This window comes from Xenopus tropicalis, chromosome 4, assembly GCF_000004195.4.
Source record: "Xenopus tropicalis strain Nigerian chromosome 4, UCB_Xtro_10.0, whole genome shotgun sequence".
Classification (NCBI taxonomy): domain Eukaryota; kingdom Metazoa; phylum Chordata; class Amphibia; order Anura; family Pipidae; genus Xenopus; species Xenopus tropicalis.
The window spans coordinates 6,528,972-6,545,655 of NC_030680.2; the positions used below are offsets into that span (position 1 = coordinate 6,528,972).

Sequence of the window (16,684 nt, forward strand, 5' to 3'; positions counted from 1 at the left end):
AGGAGGGCAGTTGATACGTAAGCCGGGCACCCCGGCGGTGCGTAAACCCCCCATTCCCTCTCCATATAATGAATAGTCATGAATCTGGAGGCGCTTTGGAGACACTTAGGAGCCGTCATGTTTGGAAATGGCTTGTTTACTGCGTGATTAGGGGATAAATGGAAATGTAAAGAAAGCTGCCCGCGCCGCTTTCATCCTTCGAGCCTCTGATCATTTTTTAATTGGATGTTGGCAAATTCGCCGCGCCGCTAAGAAACACCGTATTTGCCTTGTGATAAATACAGATTGGCGCTCTGTGCAGCACAACGTGGCATTGGCTCAAGCATGCCAGTATCCAACCTGAGCCAGAGAGCAAGTGCCCATTGGCACATAGGCTTATGGGACTGAACTATAGGTCCGACTTGCTCTGACCATGCACGTCCATGCCTAGCCAATCAGCTGCCTTGCTGAAGGAGCTGTGGGGGTCATTTGCTATCACCCAAGATGCTGGGGTGCAAATGGGTGTTTCTTAGTACAGGTGTCAGACCCCTTATCCGCAAACCCATCACCAGAAAGCTCCGAATTACAGAAAGCCTGTCTCCCATAGACTCCATTTTACTCAAGTAATTCAGATTTTTAAAATTGATTTCCTTTTTCTCTGTAAAAATAAAACAGTACCTGTACTTGATCCCAACTAAGATATAATTACCCCTTATTGGGGCAGAACAGCCCTATTGGGTTTATTTAATGGTTAAATGATTCCCTTTTCTCTGTAATAATAAAACAGTACCTGTACTTGATCCCAACTAAGATATAATTACCCCTTATTGGGGCAGAACAGCCCTATTGGGTTTATTTAATGGTTAAATGATTCCCTTTTCTCTGTAATAATAAAACAGTACCTGTACTTGATCCCAACTAAGATATAATTACCCCTTATTGGGGCAGAACAGCCCTATTGGGTTTATTTAATGGTTAAATGATTCCCTTTTCTCTGTAATAATAAAACAGTACCTGTACTTGATCCCAACTAAGATATAATTACCCCTTATTGGGGCAGAACAGCCCTATTGGGTTTATTTAATGGTTAAATGATTCCCTTTTCTCTGTAATAATAAAACAGTACCTGTACTTGATCCCAACTAAGATATAATTACCCCTTATTGGGGGCAGAACAGCCCTATTGGGTTTATTTCATGGTTAAATGATTCCCTTTTCTCTGTAATAATAAAACAGTACCTGTACTTGATCCCAACTAAGATATAATTACCCCTTATTGGGGCAGAACAGCCCTATTGGGTTTATTTCATGGTTAAATGATTCCCTTTTCTCTGTAATAATAAAACAGTACCTGTACTTGATCCCAACTAAGATATAATTACCCCTTATTGGGGCAGGACAGCCCTATTGGGTTTATTTGATGGTTAAATGATTCCCTTTTCTCTGTAATAATAAAACAGTACCTGTACTTGATCCCAACTAAGATATAATTACCCCTTATTGGGGCAGAACAGCCCTTTTGGGTTTATTTAATGGTTAAATGATTCCCTTTTCTCTGTAATAATAAAACAGTACCTGTACTTGATCCCAACTAAGATATAATTACCCCTTATTGGAGGCAAAACAATTCTATTGGATTTAATTAATATTTTATTGGTTTTTCAGCAGACTTAAGGTATGAAGATCCAAATTACGGAAAGACCCCTTATCCGAAATACCCTTGGTCCCCAGCATTCTGGATTATGGGTCCTATACCTGTAATCATTTCTTATTTCAGAATGCCTGGGTGCCATAGGGAAGGGGGTAAGTACAGGGCACAATAAGGCGGCTATTTAAATCTCCCGCCCATCTAGTCCCAGTGCAGCCAATCAGTAAGTGGGAGTGGGGGTACGAGCGCCTAAAGGGGGAGCAAATGCACTGACTCCCTTCATTCGTATAATAAATAACATGTATTTCTAAGCAACTTCCCAATATAAATGAATTACAAATGCAGAGTTATGTGTATATGTAATTGCTGCTGAAAGCAGTTTGTTAATGATGTCTGCATCCCTGGTTCTGACTCCTGCAACAATGTAGCAGCAGCCAGCTTGATTCACAGCCCTGGGGGAGGAGCGACTTCTGCTACATGGACTAATGAATGTCGGTCTATAGAAGGGCAAGGTCATGGTCCTTGGGGATCAGACGGGCAAGGAAATCATTCACTGGTGATTGAGCAGCACTGAGTATATTAACAAACAGGGGGTCGCTGACCCCGGCAACCTAACCACTATTGCTCTGTGAGGCTGCAGTTTTATTTACTGTTACTTTTTATTACTTATCTCTCTGTTCAGGCCCTCTATTATTCGTATTCCCGTCTCATTCAACTCATTCCTGGTTTCTAAGGTAAGTAACCAGCAGGAGAGCAGCTACTTAAAAATGCTTAATAATTCAAAAATTACACATGATGAAAAATGAAGACCTATTGAAGTCCTGCCCTGCTTTATGGCTGAGATTCTAGCTATCTGTATAACAGAGCATTCTGTCACAGTGGCACAGATCCTATCTGATCCCCCCATTGTAAGCAGCAGTCCTGCCCTGCTTTATGGCTGAGATTCTAGCTATCTGTATAACAGAGCATTCTGTCACAGTGGCACAGATCCTATCTGACCCCCCCATTGTAAGCAGCAGTCCTGCCCTGCTTTATGGCTGAGATTCTAGCTATCTGTATAACAGAGCATTCTGTCACAGTGGCACAGATCCTATCTGATCCCCCCATTGTAAGCAGCAGTCCTACCCTGCTTTATGGCTGAGATTCTAGCTATCTGTATAACAGAGCATTCTGTCACAGTGGCACAGATCCTATCTGATCCCCCCATTGTAAGCAGCAGTCCTGCCCTGCTTTATGGCTGAGATTCTAGCTATCTGTATAACAGAGCATTCTGTCACAGTGGCACAGATCCTATCTGATCCCCCCATTGTAAGCAGCAGTCCTGCCCTGCTTTATGGCTGAGATTCTAGCTATCTGTATAACAGAGCATTCTGTCACAGTGGTACAGATCCTATCTGATCCCCCCCCATTGTAAGCAGCAGTCCTGCCCTGCTTTATGGCTGAGATTCTAGCTATCTGTATAACAGAGCATTCTGTCACAGTGGTACAGATCCTATCTGATCCCCCCATTGTAAGCAGCAGTCCTGCCCTGCTTTATGGCTGAGATTCTAGCTATCTGTATAACAGAGCATTCTGTCACAGTGGCACAGATCCTATCTGATCCCCCCATTGTAAGCAGCAGTCCTGCCCTGCTTTATGGCTGAGATTCTAGCTATCTGTATAACAGAGCATTCTGTCACAGTGGCACAGATCCTATCTGATCCCCCATTGTAAACAGCAGTCCTTTTGTTTGTAAAAGTCACTTTTTGCAGCAGTGAGGGATTTTGAGACCTGAGCAGGATTGTGTAGTGTAAATAAGAAAGCTTATGAAGGAAAAACTATAAACTGAATTTCAGTTTTATAAACTCTAACTGAACACTGACTATAGCTTGTACAGTTATTGGATCTGTGATTTAGAATACTCTGGACCTGGGGTTTTATGGATAAAAGATCTTTATGTAATTTTGATCACCTTAGCATATGTCTAACAAATAATAATTAAACATTAAATAAACCCAATAGGGCTGTTCTGCCCCAATAAGGGGTAATTATATCTTAGTTGGGATCAAGTACAGGTACTGTTTTATTATTACAGAGAAAAGGGAATCATTTAACCATTAAATAAACCCAATAGGGCTGTTCTGCCCCAATAAGGGGTAATTATATCTTAGTTGGGATCAAGTACAGGTACTGTTTTATTATTACAGAGAAAAGGGAATCATTTAACCATTAAATAAACCCAATAGGGCTGTTCTGCCCCCAATAAGGGGTAATTATATCTTAGTTGGGATCAAGTACAGGTACTGTTTTATTATTACAGAGAAAAGGGAATCATTTAACCATGAAATAAACCCAATAGGGCTGTTCTGCCCCCAATAAGGGGTAATTATATCTTAGTTGGGATCAAGTACAGGTACTGTTTTATTATTACAGAGAAAAAGTCATAAATTGTTTGATTCAGATAGAGTCTATGTAAGACAACCTTAACGTAATTTGGAGCTTTCTGGATAACGGGTTTCTGGATAAGGTGTTTTATGCCTGTATGCCCTGTTATTGCTAATTAGAGATGCACAAATAATAAAGCAATAATTAGGGGACGTCCGTGTCCTTTTCTTGATGTTAAATAAATGGGATGTGAATGTTTTGTTTGATGCGAGGGCTGAATACGCGTTGCGCATTTATTGCCACAACAGGAACATTCCAGAGCCGCACACACAGATCTGAGTAATTAGCGGAGATCACTTCCCAATTACTAACGAACTCACCCCAGTAACAGAATTTCCTTCGATGAACTCTTTTTTTCTTTTTCCTCTGTGATTTTATCATAGTAACAGCACGGTTACATAATATCAATGCGAGCTCATTGCCGCGGCGAGCGCTTGGGAGACCTGCGGAATGCCATTATCAGCCATTAACAAAGGGAAACGAGCACCGACGTCTCTATTCGGGCTTTTGTGATGAGAATCATTCGCCGGGGGCCGGGAGTCGCTAATCAGCAATTAATAGAAATGTCAAAGGCCCGACGCGTTTTGTGCCTCCTCTTCATTGACTTTTTCTTATAATAAGAATTATTCATTAATTTAATAATGTTACAGAAATGAACAGACACAGGTTGCTAAGTGAAAGAGGAGTATTAAAAAGGCCTTGCCCACAGGAGCTTACAATCTCCTGCTAACCCTTCTGTAGGTGTTACTGACTCAGCTGGCAGTTTCACTCTTGCCTAAACTGCCATTGTTTTTAAAGCCTTCCTTATGGCCTCCCAATGCCCTCTGTAGTGTTGTAATCACAATGCCGGAATTATGTAAGGGGTTAACCATAGTGGCGCCAAAGGTGTTGTCTGATACCACTGCCAGCAAAAGTACCCAGGCAGCTATGGTGTTCTACAGAGAGATACCATCAATCTATGGCAGCATAGGAATTCCCCTGTACTAAGCACAATTCAGCAGGAACAGCCCCCTAAGTTTGCCCATAGCCTGTACAGAGAGATACCATAAAACTATGGCAGCATAGGGATTCCCCTGTACTAAGCACAGTTCAGCAGGAACAGCCCGCTAAGTTTGCTCATAGCCTGTACAGAGAGATACCATAAAACTATGGCACATAGGGATTCCCCTGTACTAAACACAATTCAGCAGGAACAGCCCCCTAAGTTTGCTCATAGCCTGTACAGAGAGATACCATAAAACTGTGGCAGCATAGGGATTCCCCTGTACTAAGCACAATTCAGCAGGAACAGCCCCCTAAGTTTTTATTATATCCCCCCCCCCCAAAAAAAAGTGCTGACTGTACTTAGAATGAGGATATTTGTCCTTTAAAGTTCAACTCTCTGCCCATTTGTGCTGCTGCTCATGGTTCCCTGCTGTGGGGTCGCAGTGATTACAAGTACAGATGTGAATCTGCACAACAGACCATTGTTTGGGCGGCTGACATTTGTACAGCGCTGAGCCACCAACACCCCAAACTTCCCTGTGAGTCACTCCTTTTACAAACACGGCATCTGCCGAGCCGTTTCTTCCATCTGCTGACAGACAGGCTCAAGGTTTCCTACTAAACAATGGAGGTTTCTTCCCTCCGCGGTCCGGTCGAAACTGCGTTTTTTATTGCCCAGGTCAGGTTTTTATACTGGGGCAAAAAAAAAAAAAAAAGTCTTAGGGACCCCAAATTCTTTGGGGCAACCAATCAGCAGCGCAGACACCCTGTCCCGCCCCCCCACACATTCATAGACACCCTGTGCTCTATGGGTATTTAATTTCCCCTATAGGGTTTCCGTTTTATGTGCTGCCGTCTGTCTCGTCCCTATAAATTATTCATCCCGTGCCCTGTTACCCTTAAACGATTTCCTATTTGATATAAATAAATAAAGTGCCCCCCTTTGAAGTGCCCTTAACCCTTTTGCAGAGAAGGGGCATCAAAGTGATACCCAGGATCCGTTATACACATGCTCTTCCTTACAGACATTCATATTTCTCCATCTGCATCTGCTCCAGTTGTTTTTAGAGACAAACCTATTACTAACCCCTTTACGATGCTGGGAAATGAAGCACTAACCCCCCCCCCCCCCCCCCCCCCCAAGCCAAGGTGGTCACATGCCCAATAAAAAGTTGCTGTTAGAAACTCGTGTCTCCCGATAAGCCGCAAGTGAAGTCACCTTGGTACCGTGCCAAGTCCAACAGGCTACTGGGTTTGTTCTACCGGTCTGCCTCTGCCTGCAGGGAGAAATCTGCTTTTATCCCCTCTATTACTATGTGCTTCTCTGCTAATATCCCCCCACTGCTACTATAGGCACCATCTCTCCCTACTATACCTGCTATCCCACAGCCCCAGTCCCTTCCCAGAGGCTATTATCCCCCCACTGCTACTATAGGCACCATCTCTCCCTACTATACCTGCTATCCCACAGTCCCAGTCCCTTCCCAGAGGCTATTATCCCCCCACTGCTACTATAGGTACAATCTCTCCCTACTATACCTGCTATCCCACAGCCCCAGTCCCTTCCCAGAGGCTATTATCCCCCCACTGCTACTATAGGCACCATCTCCCCTACTATACCTGCTATCCCACAGCCCCAGTCCCTTCCCAGAGGCTATTATCCCCCCACTGCTACTATAGGCACCATCTCTCCCTACTATACCTGCTATCCCACAGCCCCAGTCCCTTCCCAGAGGCTATTATCCCCCCACTGCTACTATAGGCACCATCTCTCCCTACTATACCTGCTATCCCACAGCCCCAGTCCCTTCCCAGAGGCTATTATCCCCCCACTGCTACTATAGGCACCATCTCTCCCTACTATACCTGCTATCCCACAGCCCCAGTCCCTTCCCAGAGGTTATTATCCCCCCACTGCTACTATAGGCACCATCTCTCCCTACTATACCTGCTATCCCACAGCCCCAGTCCCTTCCCAGAGGCTATTATCCCCCCACTGCTACTATAGGCACCATCTCTCCCTACTATACCTGCTATCCCACAGCCCCAGTCCCTTCCCAGAGGCTATTATCCCCCCACTGCTACTATAGGCACCATCTCTCCCTACTATACCTGCTATCCCACAGCCCCAGTCCCTTCCCAGAGGCTATTATCCCCCACTGCTACTATAGGCCCTATCCCAGAGGCCAGCTGTGCTCAATGTACTTTCCCACACTTCCTTCCTAATACTATTTCTGCCTGATCCCCTTACGGGACTGGGCAGGGAGAGGTTAATGGGAGCCCCAACTGCGCTAAGTTTGCCTGTCGGAGTGGGAGCGCGAGGCGGCACTCAGCTGCTGTGCGTAGTGGCGGCCAGGGCCGGGATTAAACCCAGCACTATCCATTTGGCAGCCAGACCGTCGGATGCAGACACAAAGGGCTTTTGGACAGACCCAAGAGCGGCTGAGTAATCCACTGCTTTTTTTTTTTTCTTCCCAAAAATTACATTATGTATCTTGAAAAGATTTGGCCCAGGGATGATTGAATGTGAATGTAACAAGTCACAAGATCTTCTTCTAAAATCTTAACCCTTAATACCCACCGTTGTGGCTAAACTACACCTCTCTGCATTATCAGCGCTGCTTTATGAATACCTGGCAGTGCCCCCTTGCCCCCATGGCTCCTGGGTTCAATAGGCAATCCATTTAGAATTCATAATTTTGCTTTGGGTTTTCTCATTAGTAGGGGTGAGGGGTATTTATTTATTAGGGGACTGGCACTGGAGAATGCTGCCAGCATGGAATGGGTTAAGGTGGGAGATTCGGGGCACGGGTTGTTCACCTTTGAGTTAACCTTTAGTATGAAGTGGAGACTAATATTCTGAGACAATTTGCAATTGGTCTTCATTTTTTATTATTTGTAGTTTTTGAATTTTTTCAGTTTTTGTTCATCTCTCCTATTTTGAGGTTCAGTTGCTAGGATCTAAATTGCCTTAGCAACCAAGGTGTGGTTTGAATGAAAGACTGACATATGAAAAGGAGAGGGACCTGAAAATAGAAATAGGTGATATAAAGTAACAATAAAACTGGAGCCTGATAGAGTAATAGTTTTTTCGACTCAGGGGTCAGTGACCCCCATTTGAAAGCTGCAGAGAGTTAGAAGAAGGGAAATGATTCAAAAACTATGAAAAACAAATAATGAAGACCAATTGAAAAGTTGCTTAGAATTAGCCTTTCTATCACATACTAAAAGTTAACCTTAAGGTGAACCTCCCCTCCTTTAAGCCTAAAAAATGCGCAAGGGGCCGCTTTAAGAAATGGGCGGGGCCAAGCGTCGCTGCCGGCCAGGTGCCCGGAAGATTAAACTTGATTTTCAAGTTCGTCTCGAAAAACTCTCTCATAGCAGAGATTCCACAAAGCGCAGGATTTCGGGGGAAAATTGGCACCGGGAAGGGGAAGCGTTCTCGCTCCAAATAAACCCGCCTTCGTAGGCGGAATATATTGGGGCGCAAATTGATAAGGAGCAAACTCTGGGCGGTCGGTAGCGCACGGAGTATTCTGATTGGCCCCGTGTTCCAGTGGCAGCGGTTACAAGGCTCCTATTGGATGTAGAAACTGCCCTTAACCTAATTACAGTAACATGTGACCCTGTGTGGGGCTCATTCTTGGCCATGATATGATTCATATAAACAGTAGCATCTCCCCAATTATCTTATTCCCCCCCATTTTATCCCGTCACCCCGTGCCAATATCTTTCCTTGGCTTAGGTGCCGGGGGTTTCCAAACTGCCCCCCAACCCCTTTCTCTTTTCACCTTTTTTTAATACGGCGTCTGAAAGCCCCCGCCGGTGATAATTGGCCTCTGAGCAGAGACTGTTTCATTGTGCGCGGCGCTCAGAATGGCGGTTATTTTCGCCTTCCTGCCGGGCTAATACACTTGGTGGATACATTCCAGGGTCTCGGCTAATCCATAACCTGCCGTTAAATCCGGAGAGGGGAGGAAATTATAATGAACTCTCACATAATGGGCCGAGGTTCTGTCCAATAAAATAGCCCTCATTGTCTCCGGCCAAAATGAGCAAAAATGGACAGATAGAGGGGGAGACTTCCCCTTTAATCCCTAGTAGACAAGGGCGATATTCCCATGGATTTAATTGGCTGCGGTCCTGCTGCTTGTGTGGGGGGCCCAGTCTGCTATAAGACCCTGCCTGACCCAATCAGAATACTGTAGTTTAAGCTCGTTATTCTATCGGGTCATGGTTTTTAGGTTTATAGGGTGCCGGAGGTTTTAATTAGTTGGATTCACAAAATTCACCCCGTTACGCGCCGCCGCGGCACCCTGACACCGCCATTGAACTCTAAACAGCACCTTCGTATACACGCCAGCGTAGGCAGAACCGTATTATTGCCGAGTTCCTATAAACCAAAAACAGATTGGCGGGGGGTTGGTTATACTGACACATCTGCCGGCCCGATGTCCCCGCTCTGTTGCCAAGAAAGGGGGGTGTCGTTTATGCAGGGCCTTCCCCATTGTTTGTAGAATTACTAATAAAAAAAAGTTTTTCCTTCTTCTTCTGACTCTTTGCAGCTTTCAAATGGGGGTCACTGACCCCGGCAGCTAAAACCCTATTGCTCTGTGAGGCTCCAGTTTTATTGTTATTGGTACTTTTTATTCCTTATCTTTCTACTCATATCAGTATCAGTCTCTCATTCAAACCACACCCTGGTTGCTGAGGTAATTTGGATCCTAGCAACCAAATAGCTGCTGAAACTCCAAGCTAGAGAGTTGTCAAACAAAAACTGAAATCATTCAAAAACTACAAATAATAAAAAATGAAGACCAATTGCAAGTTGTCTCAGAATATCATTCTGTACATTATACTATAAGTGCCTTTGTATTTTCTGTTTAGGGCTTTGTTATAATCACAAAAAAAGCTTGTGACCCCTTTATTTAATTAATTGCTTCTCTCTGTACATGCTCTCCTTTTCCGATATATTCCATTTATGAACCAAACCCCTGACAAATTCACTTCCTGCTCACAGTGAGAATACTAAAGGATAATAGAATAGAGGTATACAGGTATGGGGTCCTTTATCCAGGAATCTGTTATTCAGAAACCTCCAAATTACGGGAATGCCATCTCCCATAGACTTCATTTTAAAATGCATTCCTTTTTTCTCTGTAATAGTAAAACAGTGCCTTGTACTTGATCCCAACTAAGATATAATTACCCCTTATTGGGGCAGAACAGCCCTATTGGGTTTATTTCATGGTTAAATCATTCCCTTTTCTCTGTAATAATAAAACAGTACCTGTACTTGATCCCAACTAAGATATAATTGCCCCTTATTGGGGCAGAACAGCCCTATTGGGTTTATTTAATGGTTAAATGATTCCCTTTTCTCTGTAATAATAAAACAGTACCTGTACTTGATCCCAACTAAGATATAATTACCCCTTATTGGGGCAGAACAGCCCTATTGGGTTTATTTCATGGTTAAATGATTCCCTTTTCTCTGTAATAATAAAACAGTACATGTACTTGATCCCAACTAAGATATAATTACCCCTTATTGGGGCAGAACAGCCCTATTGGGTTTATTTCATGGTTAAATGATTCCCTTTTCTCTGTAATAATAAAACAGTACCTGTACTTGATCCCAACTAAGATATAATTACCCCTTATTGGGGGCAGAACAGTCCTAAAAAGTCCTAGAAAGATGGCTATGGTGCCCTCCCTACTTGGCTTGATAAGATGCCACAAAATCCCACTTTCTGCCACAAGTTGATTGTTGTCGCGTAGAGGCCACGAGGGAGGTTCATAAAGCCGTGGCTCCTTGCGTCACCGTCCTCTCCGGTGCTTCAGAGTCTAAGGAACCATCTCCCACTGTCATTAAGCTGAAAATAAATCAGAAGTGCTAATTAAAATACCATTGTCCTGTTTCCCCTTCCATCACTCACCGGCACTGAGCCTGGATCTGTTTATTTACTGAAACCTTTCTTTGCCTTCGACGCCATCGCCGGAAAATCCGCTCATTTGATATTTAACTGTTCATACAACCGCACTTTGCAATATAGAGGCTTCATGCAATCAGGTTGTTTGTCTGTCCCTATATATTAGGTACCTACCTAGTGCTACCAACCCCTATTTCTGTAGGGAAATGAGAGCAGGGCAGGCAGTAACCCTTCCAACACTTTCCCCTGTCTCTGCCCCTATATATTAGGTACCTACCTAGTGCTACCAACCCCTATTTCTGTAGGGAAATGAGAGCAGGGCAGGCAGTAACCCTTCCTACACTTTCCCCTGTCTCTGCCCCTATATATTAGGTACCTACCTAGTGCTACCAACCCCTATTTCTGTAGGGAAATGAGAGCAGGGCAGGCAGTAACCCTTCCAACACTTTCCCCTGTCTCTGTCCCTATATATTAGGTACCTACCTAGTGCTACCAACCCCTATTTCTGTAGGGAAATGAGAGCAGGGCAGGCAGTAACCCTTCCTACACTTTCCCCTGTCTCTGCCCCTATATATTAGGTACCTACCTAGTGCTACCAACCCCTATTTCTGTAGGGAAATGAGAGCAGGGCAGGCAGTAACCCTTCCAACACTTTCCCCTGTCTCTGCCCCTATATATTAGGTACCTACCTAGTGCTACCAACCCCTATTTCTGTAGGGAAATGAGAGCAGGGCAGGCAGTAACCCAACACTTTCCCCTGTCTCTGCCCCTATATATTAGGTACCTACCTAGTGCTACCAACCCCTATTTCTGTAGGGAAATGAGAGCAGAGCAGGCAGTAACCCTTCCAACTTTTTCCCCTGTCTCTGCCCCTATATATTAAGTACCTACCTAGTGCTACCAACCCCTATTTCTGTAGGGAAATGAGAGCAGGGAAGGCAGTAACCCTTCCAACTCTTTCCCCTGTCTCTGCCCCTATATATTAGGTACCTACCTAGTGCTACCAACCCCTATTTCTGTATGGAAATGAGAGCAGGGCAGGCAGTAACCCTTCCAACACTTTCCCCTGTCTCTGCCCCTATATATTAGGTACCTACCTAGTGCTACCAACCCCTATTTCTGTTGGGAAATGAGAGCAGGGCAGGCAGTAACTCTTCCAACACTTTCCCCTGTCTCTGCCCCTATATATTAGGTACCTACCTAGTGCTACCAACCCCTATTTCTGTAGGGAAATGAGAGCAGGGCAGGCAGTAACCCTTCCAACACTTTCCCCTGTCTCTGCCCTATATATTAGGTACCTACCTAGTGCTACCAACCCCTATTTCTGTAGGGAAATGAGAGCAGAGCAGGCAGTAACCCTTCCAACACTTTCCCCTGTCTCTGCCCCTATATATTAGGTACCTACCTAGTGCTACCAACCCCTATTTCTGTAGGGAAATGAGAGCAGGGCAGGCAGTAACCCTTCCAACACTTTCCCCTGTCTCTGCCCCTATATATTAGGTACCTACCTAGTGCTACCAACCCCTATTTCTGTAGGGAAATGAGAGCAGGGCAGGCAGTAACCCTTCCAACACTTTCCCCTGTCTCTGCCCCTATATATTAGGTACCTACCTAGTGCTACCAACCCCTATTTCTGTAGGGAAATGAGAGCAGGGCAGGCAGTAACCCTTCCAACACTTTCCCCCTGCGAGTGTTGTCTCTCAGCTGGAGGAACGCGCGAGAGCCGCTACAAATCGGTCATGGCTCATAGATGGCAGGGCTGGTACCCCCCTGCTCTGTAAAAAAAAAAAAAATCTTTCCCTTTGTGTGCGACCAGATTGGTTCCCATTGCGGCGTCCCCGCGTTGAGCATATGCCTGACTGCCCGCTCTCCAGTGATTGTCAGACGCAGCTGTTGGGGGGCGCGCCGCGAGAATGTCTCCTGGTCGTCGTGAAATAAGAGCCGCGCTTTCTGAGCTGTGATGTGACATTAATACCCTGTCTGTGGAAAGAGGGAACCTTACCTCTCCCAGCAGGTGTGAATATATAGCGCCAGCATCTTTTATTTATTCGCGGCCTCGCCGACACCGCCGCCACTGCGCCAGAACCACTTAAAGAGGTTCTGCCATTGGAATAACAAGTTGTTTTTGGCCAGTACATAGGCCAGTGCCTAAAATGAAGCATAATGTGGGGCAATTTGGGGGTAACATGACGCCCCCTGTACTGGTCTCAAAGGCTGACTCTTTATTGCTGTAGGCTTTTATAGGGGTGGGATCTCCATGACCAACAAACGGGTTTAAAACCATAAGACCACCATTAAAGGGGTTTTTCACCTTCAAGATAACTTGTAGTATGTTTTAGAATTATTTCCTTTTTAGCAGCTTTTCAGTTGGTCTTTATTTGTTGTAGCTTTTAATTATTTTCCTTCTTCTTCCGACTCTCACATGGGGGTCAGTGACCACCTGGTAGACCATAAAGTGTTGTGTGAAGCTACAATTTTACAGTTAATGTTATTTTTCATTACATATCTTCCTATTCAGTTTTCTCATATTCATATTCCGGCTTCGCATTCAAAGCACTACTTGGTTGCTATGGTACTTTCAACCCTAGCAACCAGATAGCTGCTGACCTTCCAAACTGGAGAGCAGCTGAACTAAGAGCTAAATGATTCCAAACCACAAAGAATAATAAAAAAAATCTCATCCTAAGGCTAAGACCCATGGAGCAATTTAGTTGCCCTCGATCTATCAAGTGCAACCACCGGTAAATTGCTCCGTGGGTCGTTAGCAGAGATAAGAAAGGGCAAGTAAAGCCACTGTGGTGGTTACAATGCCTCCCCCTGCCCTACTATCACCACTTGTATTCAATGGAAAGCTCCATGTCTGATACACCCCATGTGGGCAAGGGTTCTAGGCCTAGCAGCCTTCACGGAACTTGAGGACCTGTCCTACTGAAGCAATGTAGCAATAATGGCATATGGCCAACGATAACCCAGTCCACTACTGTTTAAACCAGCGTGAACGTTCCAGTAGCCAAAAACTGTGTTTATCTTATTATTTACCGATAATTCAGACGCATCCCATAATATCTTGCCTTCTCTATCCCACCCCCCACCCCAGGTTTCTCTTTGTGCAGAATCCAGGCCTCGGCTTGGATTACCCAACCGCAATCATTGAGCCGAGCAGTTGGAGCGGCAGCGACAGTCCTGCCGATGACATCGAAAGGATGAGCGATTCCGCCGACAAACCCATGGACAACGACGCCGAGGGGGTCTGGAGCCCGGACATTGAGCAGAGCTTTCAGGAAGCCCTGGCCATCTATCCCCCCTGCGGCCGGAGGAAAATTATCTTATCAGATGAAGGCAAAATGTATGGTAAGTCCATCCAGATGCTGAGTTAGTTTGTACTTCATAAGCGGATCCACTATCACTGGTCGTCCAACATGGAATTCCCAGCAGAGGTAGGCGGAGCTAAGCCTGCCTCCAGTTAGGGTGAGATTTGGGAAGGGGCAATGATCCCCGACCAGTGGCTCCATGTTGCTCACCAACCCCTTAGATGTTGCTAATAGTGGCCTCAAACCAGGCGCTTATTTTTAAATTCCTGGCTTGGAGGCAAGTTTTGGTTGGATGTGTTCAAACAGAGTCTCCTATTGGCTGCCAGCACACATAGGGGCTCCCAGGTAGCCAATGACAGCCCTTATTGACCCCCAGGAACTTTTGTCATGGTTGTGTTGCTCCCCAACTCTTTTTTACAATTGAGAATGGCTCACAAGTCAAAAGAAAAAAAAGGTTGGGGAACCCTGTTCTAGATACACCTGGAACCCTAGCCTGAGATTAGGAGTGAAAATGATTCTAGATGTTTTGGAATACGAAGTTTAAATTTTGTTATGACCCTGATCAAAGGTTGGGGCATGAAATGGAGAGGTCTGACTTTGGAAACTGGAATGTATATATCCGTAAATATTGCCATTTTACGTCCTTTCCCTTGAGCTGCCATTTTGTAATGGGCTGTGTGCTCCCTCAGAGATCAGCTGACAGGAAGTGATGCAGCTCTAATTGTAACAGCAAGTAGTGTGGAAGCAAAAGACATTCATTGGCTGATGGGGCCTAGCATGTATGTGTGCCTTGGCTTGTTTGTGTGCACTGTGAATCCTACGATCCCAGGGGGCGGCCCTTAGTACCTAAAATGGCAGTTTTCTATTTAGGATTACCCAATGGCACATACTGCTAAATAAGTATATTTATATGAAAATGGTTTATTAAGATGAAGCAGAGTTTTTTTTTATTCAATATTATATTCAATATTATTATTACTATTGTTTTCTCTAACTGGATTGCTGAGTAAGTGGGTGGGGCTTATAAGATGCAGTTTAATTGGTGCCCGTTGTACCCCGGTGGCGACACATATTTAGAGTGCTTTGTGTATTTGGCAGAACGGTAACAATTCAGCGCTATTGTCTGTAACCCGGCGGGATTATGGGAGCGCGTGTGTAAATGTAAAGTCAATTAAGGGGAAAACTCTGCTCCAATTTTACTCTTAATTAAAGTGTTCGGAGCTGGAACCTCGCACACAGAGAAGGATATTTCCTTTGCTTACCGTTCTGCAGGGAACAGCTTGAGCCTGAATGGGGCCCCCCCCTGAGGCGGCCATATGACAGAGCGGCAGGAGAAGCCAATTTCTGAACACTCTCTAGACCTGTTCTGTTTGATTGCCAAGTGACCCAGATTGTGAGAGCGACACAGAGAGACATTCCTGAGTTTTTCTTGCTTCTTGCAGAACATTGAGAGTTTCACTCTGCTGTATAAAGGTTGCTTCTGATTGGTGGCTGCTTGGGAGGGGGTGGGATGTATGACCGTCACCTGTGGGCGGAACACTGGGAACAATATATGGTGTATTTATCATATGGGGGTTCTTTGTTCCCCCAAGAGCACCTCTAAAGCTCTTGGCCCAGGGCTGATGCCCAATGTTTCTGAGCCTGAAACCAGCGCTACTGGTTACATAGACTTGTATGGAGCCCCCCCAAAACCATTTTATTCTACTACAGAACTGGGCAATTGATTACCCAGAGATAACAATGGGAGCACGTAGTATCTAAGGCAGATGGTCCTACAACATTGGTGTAGCCTACTGGGGAAAAGACATTGACTTGCAACGCATGGATCTGGCCACTGTGTCTGGTAACAAGGGGTCACCATCTCTGTAATTTCATAGCATTGCACAGGGATTGACCAGATACAGGAACTCCTAGACTGTAGAACTTTCCTTTTCTGTCACAGTGCTCTTTACTTTGTTCAGTTATAGTCCATCGTCCTTCTCAGATGAGGGTCTCTAGAATTCACTCTAGAATCAACCTCCACTCTCCTCAGATTCCTTTCCTTATTGGCTTTATCTGTTCTCCTCATACTTCTCTCAGTCTATCCTCATCTCATCAGCCTTAGCCCATGTTCCTCCCATGATCCTCAGCTCACCTCTCCTTCTACTGTTATCAGCCTCAGTACTTCTTTGTATGCTAACAAACGTGTCTCAGACTCCTCTTCCCAAAATCAGCCTCATTCTCAATCTCTTTTTCTGTGTTACCAATAGGCCGTTCCCCTATGCCTATTATCAAACCCAATGTCCATCTCATTCATCTCTTCCCATTATTTGCCTCTCCTGTGCCCAGCCCCTACTAAAAACATCAATATTTGTCTGAAGCTCATCAACCTATGTCCTCTTTCCCTTTAAAACCTCTTTATTCCT

General features: G+C 44.9%; 1 protein-coding gene across 9 annotated transcripts in view; it reads left to right on the top strand.

Annotated features, from left to right (window-relative positions):
* Positions 1–16,684, top strand: part of tead1 (TEA domain family member 1 (SV40 transcriptional enhancer factor)) — a 111,760-nt gene that overhangs the window by 21,535 nt on the left and 73,541 nt on the right. For all 9 annotated transcript variants that reach the window (XM_031900407.1, XM_031900408.1, XM_031900411.1 and 6 more), the window contains exon 3: positions 14,066–14,319. In XM_031900407.1, coding sequence (XP_031756267.1) covers positions 14,172–14,319 — 148 coding nt within the window. In that variant the 5' untranslated portion in view covers positions 14,066–14,171. The remainder of the gene's footprint in view (positions 1–14,065; positions 14,320–16,684) is intronic.